The sequence below is a fragment of the Acinonyx jubatus genome, chromosome A2 (genome assembly GCF_027475565.1).
Source record: "Acinonyx jubatus isolate Ajub_Pintada_27869175 chromosome A2, VMU_Ajub_asm_v1.0, whole genome shotgun sequence".
NCBI classification, from domain to species: domain Eukaryota; kingdom Metazoa; phylum Chordata; class Mammalia; order Carnivora; family Felidae; genus Acinonyx; species Acinonyx jubatus.
In genome coordinates this window covers 121,485,727-121,508,006 of record NC_069383.1, presented here as the reverse complement: position 1 = coordinate 121,508,006, position 22,280 = coordinate 121,485,727, and the positions used below count along the sequence as shown (strand labels likewise).

The window sequence follows — 22,280 nt, the reverse complement described above, 5'->3', positions numbered from 1 at the left end:
TGCCCTTTACCAGATCAAGGATGTCTTCTAATTTCAGTTTTCTGAGAATAATCCTCATTAATAAGTGTGGAATTTAAGTGCTTTTTCAGCATCTATTGGGATGATATAATTTTCTTTTTTGGTCTTTTAATATGGTAAATAACAATGATTGGGTTTCAAATGTTAAATCCACCTTGCATTCCTGGGATAAACCAAACTTGATCAAAATCCAATTTGCTTGATTCAGTTTTCTAATATTTCATTAAATATATGTGTTTCTAGATTCATGTGGCTATTGATGTGTAAGTTTTTTTTTTTGGTAATATCTATTTTAGGTTTGTTATCACTGTCATGCTGGCCCCAAATAAGAGGAAAAGTGTTTCCCCCTCTATTTTCTGAACAATAATTGTGCAACATTGGTGTTATTTCTTCCTTAAGTGGTTGATAAATCTGACCACTAAAACCATCTGGGCCTGGAATTATCTTTGTGGGAAGTTTGTTGAACAAACTTCAATTTCTTTCAAAGTAAAGGACTATTTAGATGTTAAATTTCATCCTGTTTCACTTTTGATGCATGCTTAAAAGAATTTGTCCATTTCATCCAGTGTCAAATGTGTTGACATAAAATTGTCCATAATCTCTTCTATTATCCTGTTAATGTCTACATTTCTATAGCGATATGCTCTTTCACACTAAATTCTCTGTATTTTTTTCTTCAGCCTAGTTAGGATATATGAATATATATATTTATTGCCATGTTAAGGAGCATAAATCAATGCTTTGCCTTTGAATGGCAACTTGGAAAACTGGTTCTGTGCTTCTCAAAATGGGATAGTTAACACCCCTGAAGAGGTCTGATCATTGGAAACCACAGAAATACCATGGCATATGAATTTTTCTACGGAAATTAAGTTATTTAAAGTGATGTTAGAAAGACTATGCTTAAGTAAAATCTGCATCATATGTTTCATTTTTAAACATAATTGGGAAATTTCTTGGAAATGTCCTTTTTTAAGGATTTGGGACTTAAACTCCCACTCCTTTGCCGCTTTATTTACTCTTCTACAGCCCTGGAAAAAAAGAGAAAATCCAAGAGAGAACCCAAGAAAGAATCCATTCCAAGTTCTTCACTTTGCACCTGCAACAGCTTTCTGACTTCACATAAACCAGGTGGGAAATTAAAACATGACCAGTCATTTCATTTGACCAGAGGGCTTATATTTAGAACAAGTGTGTCTCGAACCCTGTGCTTAGGTCCTGATGAAATGTCTCAGGCAGGAATAGTAATACTAACTGAGCATTTCCTCCTTGCTGGAGAGTAACATGACATGTAAGCCCGGCAACCTAAAACAGGTTTTATTGACAGTCTCGTTTTACAAAAGAAGACAGTGACACTTGTCCAAGGACACACAGGCATGCAATGCAGATGGGCGTCTGACCACCTCAGGGAAAGAGAAAGGTGTGGGGAGATGGGATCAAAGTTAAGTAACAGACCCTCGCCCCTCAAACAGCAGCACGTCCCGGGTGACGGCGGCCTTCCGGGGCGCAGGAAAACTGCGCGCTTCCACAGGCGGCGCCTTAAGGAGGCCGGAGGGGCAGAGAGAGAGCCCGCTGGGCCCCGCCCACACCCTGCTGCGATTCCCCATTCGCCGCCGACAGACGCACGGCGGAGGCGTCACGGCGCACGCCGTCCGGAAGTGCGTGAGCTGCGATGACGACGAAGGCTGCGGCGGGGCTGGTAAGTGGCCGCGCGGGGGGCGTGCGGCAGGCGTGCGGACGCGCGCCCCAGGAAGGGCTGCTGGGCGACTGCAGCGGCCGACTTTCCCCCACGCAGGGTCACCTGGGGCGACCCTGAGGTGGTGAGAGGGCTCCTCTACACCGCGGAACGGAGCCTAACGTGGAGGTCGTGCGGCCGTGTCCCTGCCACGTTCCAGTGACTGCAGGCTGATTCACCGGGCTTCCCCGGGAACTTTCCCTTCCTCGAGGCCGGGCCCCGGAGGGTCTCACTAAGCTTTTTCGGTCCGGCACCTGGTGTGGGACACGGCACATACCACTTCAGGGCCAGGGTCCTTAGCGCGTTTTTCTGATTTGAGGCGGAGTTGGAAGGAGACTGTTTTTCTTCCCCACGTGGTCTGGATGAGCGGAACTCGCTCCTCCTGGTGGGCAACGCCGCGTTTTGAAAGCTGCTTCCCAAGGAAAAGAATGGTTCTCCAGTGGTTTCTTTCGGGGTCAATTGGAATCCTGTTGGTCCCTCAAAGAGGCCCACTTTACATGGAAAACAGGGTGTGGGTGGGACTCAGGAGCTGGCATAATGGGAAGGAATGGTGAATGAGGAAAAAGTGGGAAGCAAAGACAAGTCTTGGGGAAACATGTTTTCTAGTGTCTAGGAAATATCCCTGGGTCATAAATCTCAGGGGCAGGTGGGGAAGTACAGTGATAAACATCAGTGATTGTCCCATGTTTTGGAGGAGGCCAAGTGTTCCTGCAAGTGTTTGAGTTACATTTTCTGCAGCCATCTGTGCTTAGCAGACCGCTCCCCTCAAGCCTTAACCGAAACCCACCTCTCCAGAGGGTATTGTAGCAGTAAAATGTGAGGACGCGAGTATAGCAGTAAGTGCTTCAGGAGTACAAAAGTGGACAGCTACAAGCATAGATCTAGTATAGGTGTCTGCCTCTCATATTGTCACTTTTTTCAGTTTTTTCATCTGAACAGGAGATGAGAGTCTCTCAGTTAAATAAAATTGCAGTAGATCCCTTTGTTTCCCTTGACTTGTAGATTTCATTATTGTGCATGCATGTTTCTCTCCTAGATGTATAGTTGGTGACTTTGTCCCCAGATGCTGAGGTGCCTGAATCCCTGGCGCAGGCCACTACTGAGCTGTAGTTGGAGTAGGCTGTGCCTTTTCAAGCAGTATCTGTTTACAATGAAGTTGCAGTCTCCAGAATTCCAGTCACTGTTCACAGCAGGATTGAAGAGTCTGACAGGTGAGAGATTAGGATGCTTTCTTGCTTTGGAAGCCTGTGTAAATGGAGGAGCATAGGGTTAAAGTTTTTTAGCCAACACCCGAGGGTTTGGTTTTGTTTTTGTTTTTGTTTTTGTTTTTGTTTTGCTGTTGACCTAACGAAAGAAAAGTTTACCGTGGGTAATCCAAAAGTAGCCAAAATGTAAGAGTCCAGCAGTGACTTCATTTACAAAGCACGGCTTTTCTGTATATTGTGCTAAGTACTTCACGTACATTACAAGATTCGGCTTACTAGCTTAATGCGTAGATATATTTTGTTTTGTGGATGAGGAAACAGTCTTAGGAATGTGCCAACATTTTTATAATAACTGGGGAGCTGAATTTTGAACTTGTGCAGTCTTGTTTTCAGAACCCAGCTTGTAACCACCAAGCTGCATTTCCTGCCTAGGCAGAGGAAGCAGAAGGAAATAGGAGTCCCCTCTGTGCATGTGCAAAACTTACCTGGAAGGAGCACGGGAAATGACTTTAGCTAAGTGCTTGATTATACAGCAGCTTCCATTGCTTGTCACAGTTTTCTCATTCCTTACCTTGGAATATCAGCCCAGCTGTTGCAGAAGCAGCCACACTGATGTATTTCAAAACCTGTGGTATTTTAGTGGCCCATAAGAAATTCACAAAGGTAGATATATGTAGGAGCATGACTTATACAGTGGTTTGCAACCCTAGCTGTCTATTAGATTCATTCACTTGGGAAGCTTTTAAGATCTACAAATGCTGGGATCCTACCCTGACCCACTAAACTGAAATCTCTGGGGAGGATGGGCATCTATAAATTTTTATGAAAGCTCCACTCTATTAATCTGATGCATAAAAGGTGGAGGAACCATGGCATTATATTCATTCCTTGTATCAGTTTATTCCCAAAGCTACTTTCTTACTCTTGAAATTAGATGATTTAAAAAAAAATTTTTTTTAACGTTTATTTATTCTTGAGAGAGAGAGAGAGAGTATGAATGGGGGAGAAGCAGAGAGAGGAAGACACAGAATCCGAAGGAGGCTCCAGGCTCTGAGCTGTCAGCAGAGAGCCCATCGTGGGGCTCGAACCCATGAACCGTAAGATGATTAGAGCTGAAGTTGAATGCTTAATCAACTGAGCCACCCAGGCACCCCCCCTTTTTTCTTTTATTTTTGTTTTTTTTGTTTTTTTTGTTTATTTATTTTTGGGACAGAGACAGAGCATGAACAGGGGAGGGGCAGAGAGAGAGGGAGACACAGAATCGGAAACAGGCTCCAGGCTCCGAGCCATCAGCCCAGAGCCTGACGCGGGGCTCGAGCTCACGGACCGCGAGATCGTGACCTGGCTGAAGTCGGACGCTTAACCGACTGCGCCACCCAGGCGCCCCTAATTTTTTTTTTTTTTTTAACGTTTATTTAGTTTTGAGAGACAGTGACAGACCATGAATGGGGGAGGGGCAGAGAGAGAGGGAGACACAGAATCTCAAGCAGGCTCCAGGCTCCCAGCTGTCAGCACAGAGCCTGTCACATAGATGATTTTTTAGATACACGTCAGAGGTCAGTGGTCCAGAGCTTGTTGATTCATATAGATTCTTCACGTGGTCTTGAAGTCGAGGGCCTAAAGCTGATACTTGCCTGTGAGTTTTAATTACAGTGAAAAATGCTAGAAACTCCCAGTGCAATAGAAGTATCAGTCACAACGTGTGATGTAAAGTTTTCTAGTAACCACATTAAAGGTAAAAAGAAATGGGTGAAATTAATAAATTATGTAATAAATAAATTAATTAATAAAATGAAAATTATTTTAGTATATCATTTTATCAACTTTACTTAAGATACCATAATTTTAATATAAAATATGTGTAAAAATTATTAAGGAGACATTTCACATCCTTCTTGTAACAAGTCTTTGAAATCTGATGGTTAGCACATACTAACCATCTTAATTCACCACATTTCAAGTGCTCACTTCAGTAACCACATGTGCCTTCTATTTGAGCAACACGAGTTTAGAAGCTCCAAATCTGAGTTGAATTCAAGCTTGTTCTTTCTTTATATGCCTTTCCCAGCTCCTAATCTTCCCATCTTCAATTGCAAGAGGCCTCTTGGAAGAAAGGTGCCAAATGCTTGGATGTAGGTAATTAACTGTTGGTGGCCTGTTTCAGGTCCTTCTGCATTTTTCTTTTGGAAACAAGACTCTGGATATTGATTACTATAAGTTCTTGAGCGTCTTTTATTTTAACAATTTCATTTGGCTTACTGACTGTCACCTCAAGAGTTGAATTGTCTCCACTTTAAGAGGTGAAATCCTAAGGATTTAGAAACTAAATAGGGTGGAAAGATACAGGTAGTTTATCGACAGGGTCTTGTCCTTGAAAGACTGGCAAATGGGAGCATGGACATTTTCTAGACTTGACATTTTTAGGCTATAGTGGAAGTAGCAAGAATGGAATCTTTTAGTGCAAAGCTCAGTCAGTTAGAAAATCAAATAATTGGTTTTGTTTTTTGCTACTTTCTAAAGACCTGGGTGTCCTGGTAAATAAAATAAGATGTTCTCCATGAAAACAACACTCACAAACACACACACTAATGATGGCTATTGTGTGGTGATACTGTGCAGTTAAATACCATATCAGTTCTCAGATCTTAGTAGCTTCTTTGCCACATGTGAAATTAGTTTCCAGTATGTAAGAATTTGGGAAACTAGGATAGTAGATTTTCTGTACCCTATATAGGATTTTATTATTTGTCAGTTTATGTCATGTAATTTGTTTTTCCTCTTGCTTGAGGACAACACTGTAGAGGTATATTAGGGGCATATAAGATTTTTTTCTTCATTCTGTACATGAGAATGAAATTCCAAACATAGTGGTTTTTGCCTACATTACGTGGTAGGTGGACAAGCCAGAGCTTCTGTGGCCACTTGGCTATAGTCCATAAGCAATGCTGGGGATGAGTACTCAGCAGTTAGCTTTTAACTGCTTAGGTATGTGATGTCATAAAACCATCAAAGTAACATTTGGGACAGTAGGAACACCCGATCACTCTTGAAGTTTGGGAGCTTCTGTATATTGGTGGTATGTGGTCATGCCATGGGATAGTCTTACACTTTGACTCACTTTCTGTACCCCCAGCCTCCAAAACTCAAAATTCAAAACATAAAGCACAGAAGTTTAAACTTTGAAAGTTAACATAAAATTAAAATACAGACACATAGAAGTTTTCTGACACATGATGTCCCATGGTCTTTTGTATTGCTAGCCATAATTAAAAATCGTTTATTATCAGATGTGACAGTTGAAGCAAATTAATAGCTTTGGAATGATGAAATTATGCATTTCTTGAGTCTTAGGCTTAAATTTACAATTAAATTCAGTTGCATTAGGTATTTCACTGAGTATGTAGTTTATAAAATTTGTTGGAATGTGGATTTCTGTAAGATTGAATACAACAGTAATTGAGGGAAAAAGGAGTGTCTAAGCCTGATAATCCCTACTCTTAGGTCTGTATAAAATCATTGGTTTCTTACAGTTTTTATGACTGTTCCACACAAGCATATACATATGCCCTTATATGCCTTTCTCAATTGTATCATAATGTTAGAATCGTGAGTTTTTTGGAGATAGTTATCTATTTCCATACGGCTAATCAAAATGATGACTAGATTATTTTGAATTCTGGATCTCTTTCTATAATGCAGTTAATTTATTAGGTGACTTTGAACTTAAAATTTTATTTTAGTGAGCCAGCATGAAAATCTTATAACAGAGGTTATCTTGTATTCAGGCTTGACCTTCTTCATCCTGTTAAAGTAGGTTCAAATGAAAGTAAAACTTGCTCATTTTTTGGATTTCAAAATGGTTTCTTACTGTGTTCATTTGAAGGAAGAAACCTGTAAACAATACACATTTCAACGAGGCCACTCTAGTTTTTTTTTTTTTAATTTTTTTGAATCTAGGATATCACAATTAAGTTCTCTGGTGAGCCATGTTGGTGTAAAGATGAGTAGGATAGGTTTTCTACCCTGAGAATGAACAGGAAATTTTAGTATAATTAGTACACATAAAACTAGGTTACTGTGATAGCTTAGAAGAAATTCAGTCAACTCTGCCATCAGGAGAGGCTTACTAAACTGAATCGAAAAAGATGAGTAAGTATAAGGATGAGATAGATCAGTGTTTTTTCCCACTCTGGGTGGTGCCCATTAGTGAACCATAAAATCGATTTAGTGGTCATGACCAGCATTAAAACACAGGGAAAGAGGATACAGTAGATGAGATTGTGTGGTATGTATTTTGTGAAACTTCATTTTAAGTACAAGTGACTGCCATGCAAAATGCCTTTCTTGGTGTGGGTTGCGCACCAAGACATTTCACGGCCAGCTGCTCAGCTAGATCAGTAAGTGGGGAAGGTGTTTAGGTGAAGTGACCCGTACGAGCAGTTAGATGGAAACTACCAGGAGAGTTTGGTGAATGTAAAGTGTGATGCAGAGATTAGTGAGAGATGAGACCGAAATGGGTCCGGAGGCCCTTGTGTAATGTACTGACGAAATAGGGATCTTGCACTGGGAATAGTCAGAGGAACAATGGCATAGCTTAATCACGTTGATAATTTAGAGCCCTATGTCTGGACTGTGGAAGCTGGATTTAAGGGGGCTGGTGTAGCCCTCTTGTTCAGGAAGGAGATAAAGAGACTGTGAACTAGGGAGAAATGAGGGTAGTGTCCAGAAATAGTTTGGCAGTCCTTCACTTTTTGGGTCCTGGACCTCTATAAATCTCATGAAAACTGGAGTAACATAGTTAGGGGCCATGAACCCCATATCAAAGGAACCCTTAATAGCGACAGTTGATGGGACTTGATAAATATGGAGTGAAAGAAGAACACATACTCCTGGGAAGGACTTAGCTCTGGGAGAGCTTTTAAGGTAAGGCCAGGAGGCAGAGGGTGGGAGCATTTGTTGCTTTGTAGCAGACTGTTTTAGATAGTCTGCAGAGAGTGGGGCTGGAAGGTTTAGGAAGAATAGGTAGAGGAAGAGGAGGAGCAAGAGCAGATGAGGGGTAGGGATGGAGGTTAACGTATCGGGTTGTGATTAGGAATGCCACAACTCTGATGGATTTCCCTCAGTGCTAAATAGGTGAGAGTGCCCACCAGCCAGAGACCACAAGGAACACACCAGGTGCGTTGCTACTGCAGTGAGGGAGAACACCAACCAAGGAGAACCTTGGAGTATCTCGCAAAAGGTTTTTAGAAAGAACTTCTTGTAGGATTTGTGCTTGTATCGTGTTTTGGGGTGGGTGTTAAGAAGTGGGGCTTTGCTGTGGGTTAGGTGGTATCAGGCAGCAAGGATAAATCTGATGTGTGTCTTGATTCTTACCTAGGAGACGAGAACCCAGCACTCTGCTCTGTTAACCGATGGGTAAATGAGGAGCAGTCCCATGTATTAATTGTCATAAGGTGGTGCCTCTGACAGTGTTTGTGTCTCTTCTGTGTTCAGACATGATTACTAGTTGTCTTGTCTTCACTGATTCATCATGGTCACCGAGTGGACTTGTCTGACGTGGATGTTCTCTGAGATGATGTTCAGCAGGAGAGCGCTGGGGCCCAGTTGTGGGTGCCAGGCCAGCTCGTGTCAAAACCAAGGCTTAGGGGGTCATATATGGCCATTTCCTGGATGTCATTCTCACTAGGTACCATATGATGTCCTTTAGTCATTATGTAATTATAGTAGACTTTGTCTTGTCCACTCTGGGTTTCCTCTACTGAGGCCCTTACAGTAGTTTCAGCGTTCATATGGCTTTTCTAGAACACAGATAGGAGCAGATATAACATCATGTGCACTTTTTTTCTTGGCGGATTCTTCGTTGTAACATTATCATACTTGGTGTGGTAGACTAATGTTGTTTGACAGTTCCATAGTTTTATGCATGAACATACAGTTTCAGCATCAGTACCCGAAGAGAAATAGGTGTAAGAACACCTCACAGTTCTGAAATAGAAAAAGCAGTTATTCACTTTACTTTTTGGTTGTAATTCAAATCTGTATCGGTGACATCGGGGGTATTGTGGAATTCGGAATTATCTTCCAAATCTGCCAAGAAAATTTCTGCAAGTTCCCTGTTCTCACAGTTGTGACAGGCATTCTACTATAGGTAAGTCACTTCATTTCTGTGGGCCTTGTTCTCCTAATTTTTATCTGAAAAGGTTCAGTTAAATAATCTCTGCTGTTCCTAATAGATGGGAAAAACTTTGTACTTATGTAATTCTTAAATACATTGAAGTAAAAAATATTCTTTCTCCTCTCAGATTTATTTGTGAAAGAAAATCATGAATTAAGAATAGCAGGAGGAGCAGTGAGGGATTTATTAAGTGGAGTAAAGCCTCAAGATGTGGATTTTGCTACCACTGCTACCCCTGCTCAGATGAAGGAGATGTTTCAGTCTGCTGGTATTCGCATGATAAACAACAAAGGGGAAAAGCATGGGACAATTACTGCCAGGGTGAGTGAAAGGTTTGACAGCAATTGCATTGCCTCTCCTTTAATTTTTAGAATTTTTATATGTTTTTTTCTAGGTTTTAAAAAAAATCAAGTAACAAAAAACTAAAAAAATATGTCAGTCTTGGGGTGCCTGGGCGGCTCAATGGGTTAAGCGTCTGGCATCCTATCTTGGTTTCGGCTCAGGTCATGATCTCGCAATTTGTGGGTTCGAGCCCCACGTCGGGCTCTGTGTTGACGGTGCAGAGCCTGCTAGGGATTTCTCTTTACCTCTCTCTGCCTCTGCCCTGCTCTCTGTCTTTCTCTCTCTCTAGATAAATACACATTAAAAAAAAAAAAGTCATTTTCTATCTCCCTCTTAAACCCTGCATCCTCCTTTGCTGTAGCCTCCTCTGCCGTAGCTAGTTGTTATGGTACTTACCTATTAGCCCCACGGTTCTAAAAAAGACCTTTCTTTGCTGCAGTGTTTGTCTTTGTTTCAAATTTCCTGGGTGTAAGATGTTGTCTGCTGATGTCTGCACAGGAGAGCAGCTCAGCTTTCTTAGCAGCAGCACAGGCACTTCTCCCTTGTCTTCTCAGTGTACATGTACCACCATTTTTGGTTGAATTCATATTCAGTGTTTACATTTAAAACTATGGTTTACTGCTGGATTGTAAAGTGTATTGTGACTACCTTTCTTGGGTGATTTCGGTTTCCCTGCGTTAATAACATTTTTCTTTTACGTAGCTTTCTGTGTGCCACTGATTCATTCCTCTACTCTGTGAAATTCTTAGTAGAGTAAACCAGAGTAAACCCATCAAGTTTCAGTTCCTTGTTTTGAACCACCTCACCTGGTGCATTCTCTCCTCTCATATCTGTATGTTCTGGGCGGGCTCCTCATTCCTCATCTCGAGATTTCCCTGCACCAGATTCTGGGAATTTCCCGGCCTCTTCCTTACTAGACTGCCTTGGTCCTGAGTCCTGTGTGATATTCTTTCTTGGTTTTGCTCTCATTAAAAAAATTTTTTTTTAATGTTTATTTATGAGAGAGAGAGAGAGAGAGAGAGAGAGAGAGAGAAAGAAAAAGCAGGGGAGGGGCAGAGAGAGAGGGAGACACGGAATCCGAAGCAGGCTCCAGGCTCTGAGCTGTCAGCACAGAGCCTGATGTGGGGCTCAGACTCACTAACCTTGAGATCATGACCTCAGCTGAAGTTGGACGCTTACCCAACTGAACCACCCAGGTGCTCTGATTTTTTGCTCTCATTTTAATAGTTTGAAACCTGGAAAAGCCTTACATGTCTGAAAATTTTTTTATTTTACCTTCACACTGGTCTGATAGTTTTACTGGTTGTAGAATTTGAGGCTGGCAGTCATTTTCACTCAGAACTGTAAAGACTGTTTTCCACCTGCCTGCGTTGCCACTGGGAAGTCTGAGCTCATTCACATTTCTCTTCTGTTTGAGACCAGATTTTTTGCCTGCCCTGAAGCCTTCCTGATCTTTTTATCAGGTGTTTGTAGTTCCAAGATGCCGTGCTTGGTTTGTATGTGTTTTTTCATTCATTGTGTGGGGACTTAGTGGGCCTTCTTGTATTCCTCTCCTCATTTCATCCCTTTTGTTCGGTATCTTCAGGTTTGGAAACTCCTGTGATGTTGGATATTGGATCACGGGGTCTGAGCTTCTATCTTTACCTTTGTCTCCTAATTTATATTCTCTTATCTTTGTCTTTCCATGAGATTGCCTTAGCTTGATCATCCAGGTTTTTTTGTTTTTTTACATTTATTTATTTTTGAGAGACAGAGGCAGAGTACAAGTGGGGGAGGGGCAGAGAGAGAGAAGGAGACACAGAATCTGAAGCAGGCTCCAGACTCCCAGCGGTCAGCACAGAGCCCGATGCAGGGCTTGAACTCACAAACCATGAGATCATGACCTGAGCCGAAGTCGGACGCTTAACCAACTGAGTCACCCAGGCACCCCAAGAGGTCTTTCTTCTTTTGAAAACTTCCTTTTCTTGTTTCAGATGCAGTATCTTATTTCCTTTAGGATACCAGTTAATAGTTACTTGGATAATGTCTCTTTCCTCTGAGCTTTTTCTGTCTTTCCTGTTGGCTTTCTTTAACTGTGGGTTTGGTTCTTTCCTTACGTTTGTGTGATCCTCTGGTGTTTGTAAAGTGACTTCAGAGATTTACTCTAGTTTTGTGTGGGAAACATCAGCCAGTTGTGGGACCATCACTGTCCATATGAGTAGGCCTATTCCTTATTCCAGAATAAATCTGGTTATTAGCATTTTGAAAAACCAAGTGGGGAAAGGGAATAAAGGTCATGTTGATTTCCTTTTTTTTTTTTTCCCCACTTAATCTTGTTTTCATTGGGGTGCTTCACTCCCGCTGTATCTGGTGTCCCAAGGTGTAACCATTTTTAGGTTAGCCTTTCTAATGAGGTAATCTCTGGTTCTTTGCCTGGGTAAGGTAGGCATTCCAGGGGTCTGTTTCTTACAGTGATTTTCACACAGTCTTCATATTTCTTTTTTAAAAAAATTTTTTAATGTTTATTTATTTTTGAGAGAGAGAGCACAAGTGGGGTATGTAGAGAGGTAGACAGAATCTGAAGCAGGCTTCAGACTCTGAGCTGTCAGCACACAGCCTGACGCGGGGCTCAAACCCATGAACTGCGAGATCATGACCTGAGCTGAAGTTGGACACTTAACCGGCTGAGCCACCCAGGCGCCTCAGTCTTCATATTTCAAACCTTTTACTTACCACTTGCCTTGAGAGAAAACGTGTGCCTTAAATTCTTGAGTTCTAGAGCTAACTTGTTTCTAGAAAAGAAATGAGATTGAGAGGAATTCCAGAACAGACTTCCAATGATCAGTAGTGGTTTTCAGCTCTTAATGAAGAGATTCCAAATTCCTGCATGGCATGTAAAACCCTTTGTTGTCTACCCCTCAGTGCTAACATGCTCTTTGTCAGCTATACTTTTTTGAGCAGATAATATCCCTCTTTCTCTCCACTGTGCCTTTGGTCATCTTTTCTCTTGATTTGAAATGTTATTCTTACGTGTGCATGTGCAGATCCTACTTAGTTTTCAGGGCTCAGCTCACATGTCAGTCGTTCTTGAAGCTACTCAGCTTTTCCCAGCTGAGGTAATCTTTCTTCCCGTGACATATGTAGCACTTTATTTCGACTTCATTGATTACCAGTAAGTGAGTTGCAGGATGTGTTAAGGGTTTGTGTTTTTTCCTCTTTCGATCCTTTGCTCAGTGGTATATATGTTGTAAATTGATAATCAGCTCTTTGCAAACCAGAGTTATTATAAAATATTTCAAAGTAGCCTGAATTGAAATTGGAAGAACTAGAATATACTGTTCTAAAGGCCTCCTCACTCCTGTGCCACATTTGTTAGAGTTGTCTTTTTTTAAACATCAGACTCCCCCCCCCTTTTTTTTTTTTTAAGTTTATTTACTTATTTTTGAGAAGGGGGAGGGCAGAGAAAGAGAATCCCAAGCAGGCTCTCTGCTGTCAGTGCAGAGCTTAAATTCGGGGCTTGATTTCACAAACCGTGAGATCACGACCTGAACCGAAATCAAGAGCTGGACGCTTATCTGACTGAGGCACCCAGGTGTTCCAAACTCATCTTTTCAAATTAAGATGCATTTATTTTTTAAAAATATTCTTTGGCTCTGTCTTTGAATATTGTGGTTGTCTTTCTATTTCAAGATACATGTGCAGTAGGTGATTTTGACAAGAAAGATGTATGTGTCAGAACTCCTTTTTTTCAGTTCATCCAGTGTTCTAAAAACTAAAAAAAATTTCGTTACAGCTTCATGAAGAAAATTTTGAAATTACTACACTGCGGATTGATGTTGTCACTGATGGAAGACACGCTGAGGTAGAATTCACAACTGATTGGCAGAAAGATGCTGAACGCAGAGATCTCACTATAAATTCTATGTTTTTAGGTAATATCTGGAGATCATGTTTTAATCCATTCTGTCTGTGAAAGCTGCCTTTTAAAGTGAATCTGCATTCTGGAAATGTCCTCCAACCTGGGAAGTTGCATTAGTTTCATCTAAGAAACAGTGTAGCATATGGGTTAAAAGATGATTCTGGAGCCAGAAGTCCCAGGTTCAAATTCTGACTCCATGACTCACTAGCTATAAAAGGAGGATGTTAATATTAGCTTCCTTTGTAAGGCTGTTGTGAGGATTAAAGAAGTTAACAGTTTTAAGTCCTTAGAACAGTGACTGGCACATGTACACATTCAGTGTTAACTTACTAATTGCATCTAAAAATGGTTAACATTTCAGGTAAGAAAAATGCATGTCCCCATGTCACTCTCCACTGCACATCTTTTGTGGGTTCCCACCCTAGCTCTTCTTCTTCTGGTGCCTGGGTGCAGACTGATAAATGACTTCAGCAGCCTCTCTGTTGCTGTGCCTCGGCACAACATCAGATTCTTTCATGGCATTGCATTTTAGGAATCATCTTGAATCAGAGTTTCATGCAAGAGAAAACCTGTTTATCATCTCAGCTTGATTTTTGTGTGAATGAAACCAGTGAGACTCCTAGTAGGTGAATTAAGTTAGTGCTTAATTGAAGCATTATTTTTTGTACTTTAAGTTTTAGGCAAGCCCTTTATGTTTAACACTTTGGATTAGAAAAGAGAGGTGAAGCATCCACTTTTCATAACCTGGTTGTGGCAGCAGTAATAGTGAAAGGATGAAGTATAGGTTTCCTCGCTATCCAAAAGTATTCTGTGTCACCTTTCTTAAGTTGAAATGGTGTAAGGTGAGGAAGCAATTACTATTTCATCAAAATGAAAATCCTTTTCCAGATTTCTTTCAGGTAGTGAAAACAGCTTTTAGAGTAGGTCTTTTGTAAAGGCAGCGTGGCCTAAAGTGAACTTTCAGATAGTGGAGGAAACCTGTAATAGTATTTGCTTCATGGGATGGAGAAGGGGGTTGTAGGTGGGATCTCCTGCTAATTACATTAAAGATGATGTCTTTAGAGCACCTGCTAGATTCTGAGTCACTTGATACACTTTATCTCATTTAACTGTCAGGAAAACTTCACTGAGGATAAAATCCATTTTATGAGGAAACAGACTGAGATGTTAAGTAACTTAGCTCAGGTCACAGACTACCATGGTTGGACCTTGGGTTTCCACAGCCTACATGATTTATCAGTCCAGTTGGTGGCATGTTGTCCCTCCATTATGTGATCACACTCCCGGTGTTCATTTCTTCTTTCTTAAGATTTTTTTAACATTTATTTATTTTTGAGAGACAGAGTATGAGTGGGGGAGGGGCAGAGAGAGATGGAGACAGAATCTGAAGCAGGCTCCAGGCTCTGAGCTGTCAGCACAGGGCCCGACTAGGGGCTCGAACCCATGGACTCCCAAGATCATGACCTGGGCTGAGGTCGGACACTTAACCAACTGAGCCACCCAGGGCCCCCCCCCCTTTTTTTTACCTCATTCTGACTTAGGGTAAACTGCTGCAACTAGTGCAATGTATGAAATCTGTAGCTAGCTTCTCCTAAGCATACCTGACTAAGAGAGGTTAATAATTCTTTTTCAGTATACTGTTTTATAAAAGTAAAAGCTGTTCTTACTGGTACTACTGTTTCCTTTCTTTTTTCTTTTCTTTCTTTTTTCTTTTTTTTTTTAAAGTTTGTTTTGAGAGACAGTGAGGAGAATCCCAGGCAGGCTCCATCCACATAGCGCAGAGCCTGACACGGGGCTTGAACTCATAAGATGTGAGAGCATAACTTGAGCCGACACCAAGAGTCAGACACCTAAGCAACGGAGCTACCCAGGTGCCCTGTACTACTGTTTTCTACCATTTGCTGAGCCCTTGTAATGTGCTGGGCATGGTTCTGAGCACATCACAGCAATTGAATCTTCCCAGCATCCCTATGGAGCAGATACTGCTATTTAACCTATAGTAATTTTCTTAAAGTCATGCAGCTGGTAAACTGTAGAATTAGGATTCCAACCTAAGTGTCCTGGCTCTGGAGGTCACGTTCTTGACCACTACATTATTCTTAGCAACTCTGCTTTATTTCTTACTTTTATGCATTATATTTTGAAAGTGATATTCAGAGCAAAAAACAAAGTGCACACCTATCAGTGTGTATTGTCACTAATTTTTACTTTTTCTGTCCAGGTTTTTTTCAAGCCTTACTGGGTGAAGCATTCCTAGTTTTGCCATTTCTGGTTACTTTGTGTCTCACACTTTGCTCGTTTTATCCTGTGTTTTGTTTTGTTTTGTTTTGTTTTTTGTTTTTGCCTCCAACATTGATTTTTCCTTTAGTGAAAAGGACTTTAGTATTTCCATGCTCACCAGGGAGAGCCGTCTCTTCATTAAGAGAAATTACATTAAGAGACCGATAGACCTCATGTATTTGCCACTTTGTAAAGATATTTTTTCCCATTTTCTGTTATTTCTTTGAATTTTGAGCCTTTCAAATTTCTATATATATCAAAATGCTATATAAATCAAGTTTGGGAAGTGTTATGCTTCAGCTTACCAGTATTGCATTTGGGATAATCAAAGAGCATTAAAGTTCAAACAGAAATAAATTGACAAGTAGTTGTTCTTCAGAGGTAGAGGCAGTGCCTTTATAAGGTAAAGCATCTCTCAGGATCACTGACAACCCCCCCACCACCATTTGGATGATTGAATGGTACCTGTCTTTGCTCTGTTTTTTTCAGTCCCTAGAGTGACCAGCTGTCTGATTGCCCAGGACAGGAGATTTTTAATTTTTAAAACTAGCAAAAGTTCAAGGATAACTGAAATGAACTGGGCACTCTACTACTTGAGGTTTTATATGCCTTATGTTAATTTTTTCTTTTTGTTTACATATGAAAGAACATATTATAGTGGGATTTTTTTTGGTTACATTTCTTTGAATGGGTGTTAGGTTCACATGGTTCAGAATTCATAAAGCTTAAAAGGCTGCAGAGTTGTCTCCTGATCTGATTCACCATACCCTTGCTCACAGTGCAGTCAGACTTGGATTTTTGCCACGTGATAGAAATGTGAAAAAATGTTGCCTCAAAGATTTATAATTTTTATGACTTAAGGTTGCAAAATCTTCATTTTTTAAGGTTTTTAAAAATATTTCCTTAGCTTATTTCTACCGATTTCTTCTATTTATATGTGGTATTTTTATTTATTTACAAAAGCTTTTTGTATATTATGGAAACTTGGTATTTGACTCTATTAACTTAGTATTTTTCTCAGTATGCTTTTCATTATGGTGGTTTTTGCCATGAAGGCACCTTTGATTTTTGTGTGGTTGAATTATTTCCTTAAGGCTCTGGTGTTGTGGGTGTGTGTATCTAATTTTAGTTTCTTGGTAAATCCCCATGCAGTGTAAAATCTGCATATTAACTTTGACTCCCCCGTCCCCATACTTAATTATTAATAGCCTATTGATAGGAAGCTTTACTGATAACAGAAACAGTCAAGTAAAACAAATTTTGTATGGTCTATGTATCATACACTGCGTTCTTACAGTAAAGCAAGGTAGAGAAAAGTGTTAAGAAAATAAGAGAGAAATCATTTATAGTACTGTAAAAATCCTCTACATGGACCCATGTAGTTCAAACCTGTGTCAAGGGTTAACTGTATATTTTTAAAGGTTTTCCCCATTCCAGGATCATAAATGTTTTTTCCTATGGTTTATGATTTTAGTTTTTCCATTTTTTTTTTTTGCTTTTTATTTTTTCCCGCAGATTATTTTGGCTATTCTTGTTTATTCTCTCATATTTACTTGAAAATCAGCTTGTTTCGTGTCTCTACCCCAATTCATACTAGCGTATTTCTTATTTAGTTCATTCTTGGATATTATCTTTTTAGTTGGTGTTATAAATACAGCCTTTTATTCCATTATGTCTTCTATTTGATAGTGGATATGGATGAATGCTATTCATGTCTATTTTAACTTTGTAACTCTTCACTTAATTTTTACTGTTTATAATAGTTTTTAGCTGACTTTCTTGTTTTCTAGGTCTTACTTGTTAACAGTGATGATATCTCTCCCCTCTTCTTTAATGAATAGGTTTTGATGGTACCTTATTTGACTACTTCAGTGGTTTTGAAGATTTAAAAAATAAGAAAGTTAGATTTGTTGGACATGCTAAACAGAGGATACAAGAAGATTATCTTCGAATTTTAAGATATTTCCGGTAAGAATTTTTTTAAAATAATGGTAACAGTTTTTAATACCCTGGAGCACAATTCTGATCATGTGAAACGCACAGGTGAGTGTACAAAATGGTGACATCCCAAATGTCTGTCCCTGATAGATTTAGTAAAATGTGACTTACTTTGAGAGATTAGATGCTTCATATTTTCTTTCCCAAAGATATTTACTGCATTCTTTGATGGTTTTATAGAATTCAGCTTTAAATCATTTTTCTTGTGTCCAGTGTTCTTTTTATTTCCTGCACTCATCATTCATTTCACAGATAATTGAATGCTCACCACAGGCCAACCACTGTGGTGGGTGCTTTGAACACGGAGTAACCGGTCAAAATCTTTGCCTTCACATGGGTTACAGTTTGAGGTGGTCATGGGAAATCCCTCAGATGAACTTAGTAAGCATGAAATGCATTTGCGTGGTTTTGTGGATAGAAATGATTTTTAAAGTCTGGGTTTTAACCTTTTTCACATTTTTTTTAATGTTTATTTTACTTTTTATATATTTAAATCTGGGTTAGTTAACATATAGTGTAATAAGGATTTCAGAAATAGAATTTAGTGATTCATCACTTACATATAACACCCACTCCTCATCCCAACAAGTGTCCTCCTTAATGCAACCTTGCCAATTTAGCCCACCCCCCCCATCCCTCCAGCAATCCTGTTTGTTCTGTATTTAAGTCTCTTATGGTTTGTCCCCCTCTCTGTTTTTGTATTATTTTTGCTTCCCTTCCCTTATGTTCATCTGTTTTGTGTCTTAAATTCCACATATGAGTGAAGTCGTATGATACTTGTTTTTCTCTGACTTATTTTGCTTAGCATAATACACTCTAGTTCCATCCATGTTGTAAATGGCAAGACTTCATTCTTTTTGATCACCAAGTGATACTCCATTGTATATATAAACCACATCTTTATTCATCATTTGGACATTTGGGCTCTTTCCATACTTTGGCTATTGTTGATAGTACTGCTATAAACACTGGGGTACATGTGCCCCTTCAAACAGCACTCTGTTCTTTGGATAAATAGTAGTGGAATTGCTGGGTCGTAGGATAGTTCTATTTTTTTTAAAAAATTATTGTAAGTGGCTAGTTTATGTGTAGTAATATTTTTTACTGCTTAGGATCACATTTGGAGTATTCTGTAACAGAGCCTACATATTTTGTTAGTAAATGTTCTTTAAATTTCAGTATTTGCAGACTCTGTCTTTGCAAATAATAGAACACAGGCTGACATCCATAGTTACTGTCATTTAATGTACATTATAAATGAATTTTAAAGATGTGTTCATACAGGTATACTTTAAGGCTTCTATTTCTGAGATTACAAGAAATACACTCCTGTGTCTGCAACTAGATGTGTCCTATTTGAAACTCTTTATTAAAAGTATTGAGGGGTACTAGGGGCTCCTGGGTGTCTCAGTCAGTTGAGCGTTTGACTTTGGCTCAGGTCATGATCCCATGGTTCATGGGTTCGAGCATCTCATCGGGCCCTGTGCTGACAGCTGAGAGCCTGGAGCCTGCTTCAAATTCTGTGTCTCCCTCTCTCTCTGTCCCTCCCTCACTCACACACACTCTCTCTCAAAAAATAAGCATTAAAAATTTTTTTTAAAAAGTATTGATGGGCACAGACAGGCATACTTTGTACCCTGCTCCATTGATGGCATTCTGGTGTTGTTTGGGTGCCTTTCCAAGAATGCTATTTTATTCATCCAGTATAGGTACCAGTTCCAGGAAGTACATTTGATAGCCATTCTAAGTGGCTCAGTGATTTGCAAATCAGACTGAGCAGAGGGTTTTACTTCTTGCTAATTACAGAACGTTATTTACATTTTATTGGATCTCAGTTTTGTTATCTGGGAACAAAGAGAAGGTAGAGAGAATTGAGCAGATGATTTCTAAGGCCCCTAATTCTGTTGTCTTGTAGTAGACGTATGGAATAGTACCAGTAAAATGAAAAACTAGATTTTTGCTAGTGATATGCCAACTAGGGGTAACATGGTCTGAAAATTTTGTTTTGTAGGTTTTATGGGAGAATTGTAGACAAGCCTGGTGACCACGATCCTGAGACTTTGGAAGCAATTGCAGAAAATGCAAAAGGCTTGGCTGGAATATCAGGGGAGAGAATTTGGGTGGAACTGAAAAAAATTCTTATTGGTAACCATGTAAATCACTTGATTAACCTCATCTATGATCTTGATGTGGCTCCTTACATAGGTGAGAAGAAGTTATAAAATATTTGAGATTTTGACAATGAGATACCTGGTTTACCATTTCATAAGAATGTTTGACTAATTCCAAAAGGAGAAAGAGTATTTTAAAGTAGGATAAACTGAGATCACAGGTAGGAGGACACAGCTGAAAGACAGCACAGCACTGAAGTAGGACACAGTGGCCTCTGGTATCAGACCTGGGTTTGACTGATGCTTTGCCGCATATCAACTTTGTGATTTGGGTTAGTTGTTGAATCTAAAAAAGGGGTGTGAAAATAGTTGCATCTATCTAAAGGAAGGGCTGAGACATTCAGTGAATTAATACATGTGAGGCACTTAAAGGGTAACATATGGAAATTAATGTTACAGTGTTCAGAAAGAACAGTGGTATATGCTACCGCATACTTAAGGAAACTTGGGTGTATTTCAAATAGTTATTGAATGGTGGGTGGGGGGTGGATGTTGTGTGACAGTAGCTCGGTGAGAAGTCAGTGGTAAGTGTCACTTGTGCATCTGATACCACCGCCTCTGCCTCTGCCTCTGGAAATTAATGTTTTAGGGCTCCTTACTGTAGGTCTTGAGGGGATTATAGGAAAGAATAGCAACAGTTTATCAGTGGTTTACCTGTAAGATGGGAGCATCACACTGAACCAGTGAGTTCTAGCGGCAGGACATTTAGTATACTATAGCCGTGATTGGTTGAGGAGATTAGTGTGTTTTATTAAACTTATCCACTGTAAAAAACAAAAATAGGTGAAAAATTGTTTTTGTCCCTACAGGCTTACCTACTAATGCAAGTTTAGAAGAATTTAACAAAGTCAGTAAAAATGTTGAAGGTTTTTCACCAAAGCCAATGACTGTCTTGGCCTCATTATTCAAAGTACAGGATGATGTCACAAAATTGGATTTGAGGTTGAAGATTTCAAAAGAAGAGAAAAACCTTGGTATATTTGTAGTTAAAAACAGGAAAGATTTGGTTAAAGCAGCAGATAGTTCAGAACCATTGAAACCCTATCAAGACTTCATTATAGATGTAAGTATATACAGGCTTGGTCAGAACTAATTTATTAATACTAAGACCCAGTGTGTTCTGTGGATTTCATTTATTTTAAGTGAAAAATTTCACATTGGTTATTTACCTTTTAGGATAAGATGATTAGCATTCTAATGTGTGGTGAAACTAAGTATTTGATTTTGGCACTCAGTCTAGGGAATCTGATGCAACGACCCGTGTGTGTGAACTCCTGAAGTACCAAGGAGAGCATCGTCTTCTTGAGCAAATGCAGCAATGGTGCATTCCTCCATTTCCTGTGAGTGGCCATGACATCAGAAAAGTAGGCATTTCTTCGGGGAAAGAAATTGGGGCTCTGTTGCAGCAGTTACGAGAACAGTGGAAAAAAAGCGGTTACCAAATGGATAAAGATGAACTCCTAAGTTACATAAAGAAGAGTGAAAATTGATGAGAGCTGATATTAAATAGCAGAAAATTTTTGGTAAAACTAGTTTGTTCGTTTTTTTTCCCTTCCCTCTTAGATTTAAGAGACTTGAATATATAGCAGAATAAAAGCCAGCGTAGAGGACCTCTTCAGATGAGTAAAGGTCTTAATTTGTGAGATCTAATTATATTTCAGGCAGTAAACTGAAGTCTACCTCCTCTTAATTTGATTTATATCATTGAACCCTGTGATTCTTTTGGAGTAGTTCCTATTGCAAATAGTATAGTTGTTTTCCCCTGTTGTAATCTGTCTAGGCTTTCTTCTTTTTTTTTTTTTGGTGTAGCGTGTTACTGATTGATCTTAAAACGTGGTAACTCGATAAAAGTGTTTCTTAATGTTTGTAATTGAAATAACTGCATTATTTTATCGTTCTGGAATCCAGGTAAGAAGTGAAGCTTACAAAAGTGTGTTGATAACACAGTAGTTGACAAAATGGCCTATATAAAATAATGAAGACCAGATGTGTCCCAGGTGGCTGGCATTCGTACACCCAAAACTTGGTTCTAGCAAGCTGTTTTAGTACATAGTTGATACTTTTGTCATAATTTATGCATGCTAGGCCTGAGAAAGATTGGCTTGACAGTTACTCTTGAGCCTATATTTTAATAAACATTCCCTTTGGAATTGGAAGAGAAATGTGTGTGGTATATGACAGTATATATCATTACACATACACATATTCTACATACTGACAAATTAAGGTCAGTGTTAACTTTTTAAAGATGTGGCCTACATTATAATGTCCGTGAACAGGCCTGTACATATGGTCTTTTAATTTCTTTTTTTTAATGTTTCTTTGTTTATATTTGAGAGAAAGGGACACAGAATCCGAAGCAGGCTCTGAGCTGTCCGCACAGAGCCCGACGTGGGGCTCGAACTCATGAGGTGTGAGAGACGCTTAACCGACTAAGCCACCCAGGTGCCCCTGCACA

The 22,280-nt window shown here is 39.7% G+C and overlaps 1 protein-coding gene across 3 annotated transcripts; it reads left to right on the top strand.

The window, feature by feature from the left end:
* Window positions 1-1,598: 1,598 nt before the first annotated feature.
* Window positions 1,599-21,984, top strand: TRNT1 (tRNA nucleotidyl transferase 1). Of its 3 annotated transcripts, none has more exons than XM_015066062.3 (8): window positions 1,599-1,717; window positions 2,790-2,964; window positions 9,261-9,454; window positions 13,248-13,386; window positions 17,495-17,621; window positions 19,663-19,856; window positions 20,632-20,885; window positions 21,058-21,984. In XM_015066062.3, exons 2-8 carry the CDS (start codon window positions 2,817-2,819, stop codon window positions 21,310-21,312), a joined length of 1,311 nt encoding a protein of 436 aa, XP_014921548.1. In that variant the 5' UTR covers window positions 1,599-1,717; window positions 2,790-2,816; the 3' UTR covers window positions 21,313-21,984. The 3 variants fall into 3 exon arrangements, with proteins under 3 accessions (XP_014921548.1, XP_014921547.1, XP_014921549.1); XM_015066061.3 differs by lacking the exon at window positions 1,599-1,717 and adding an exon at window positions 1,724-1,998; XM_015066063.3 differs by lacking the exon at window positions 1,599-1,717 and adding an exon at window positions 5,027-5,090 and having other exon boundaries at window positions 2,824-2,964.
* Window positions 21,985-22,280: the final 296 nt, after the last annotated feature.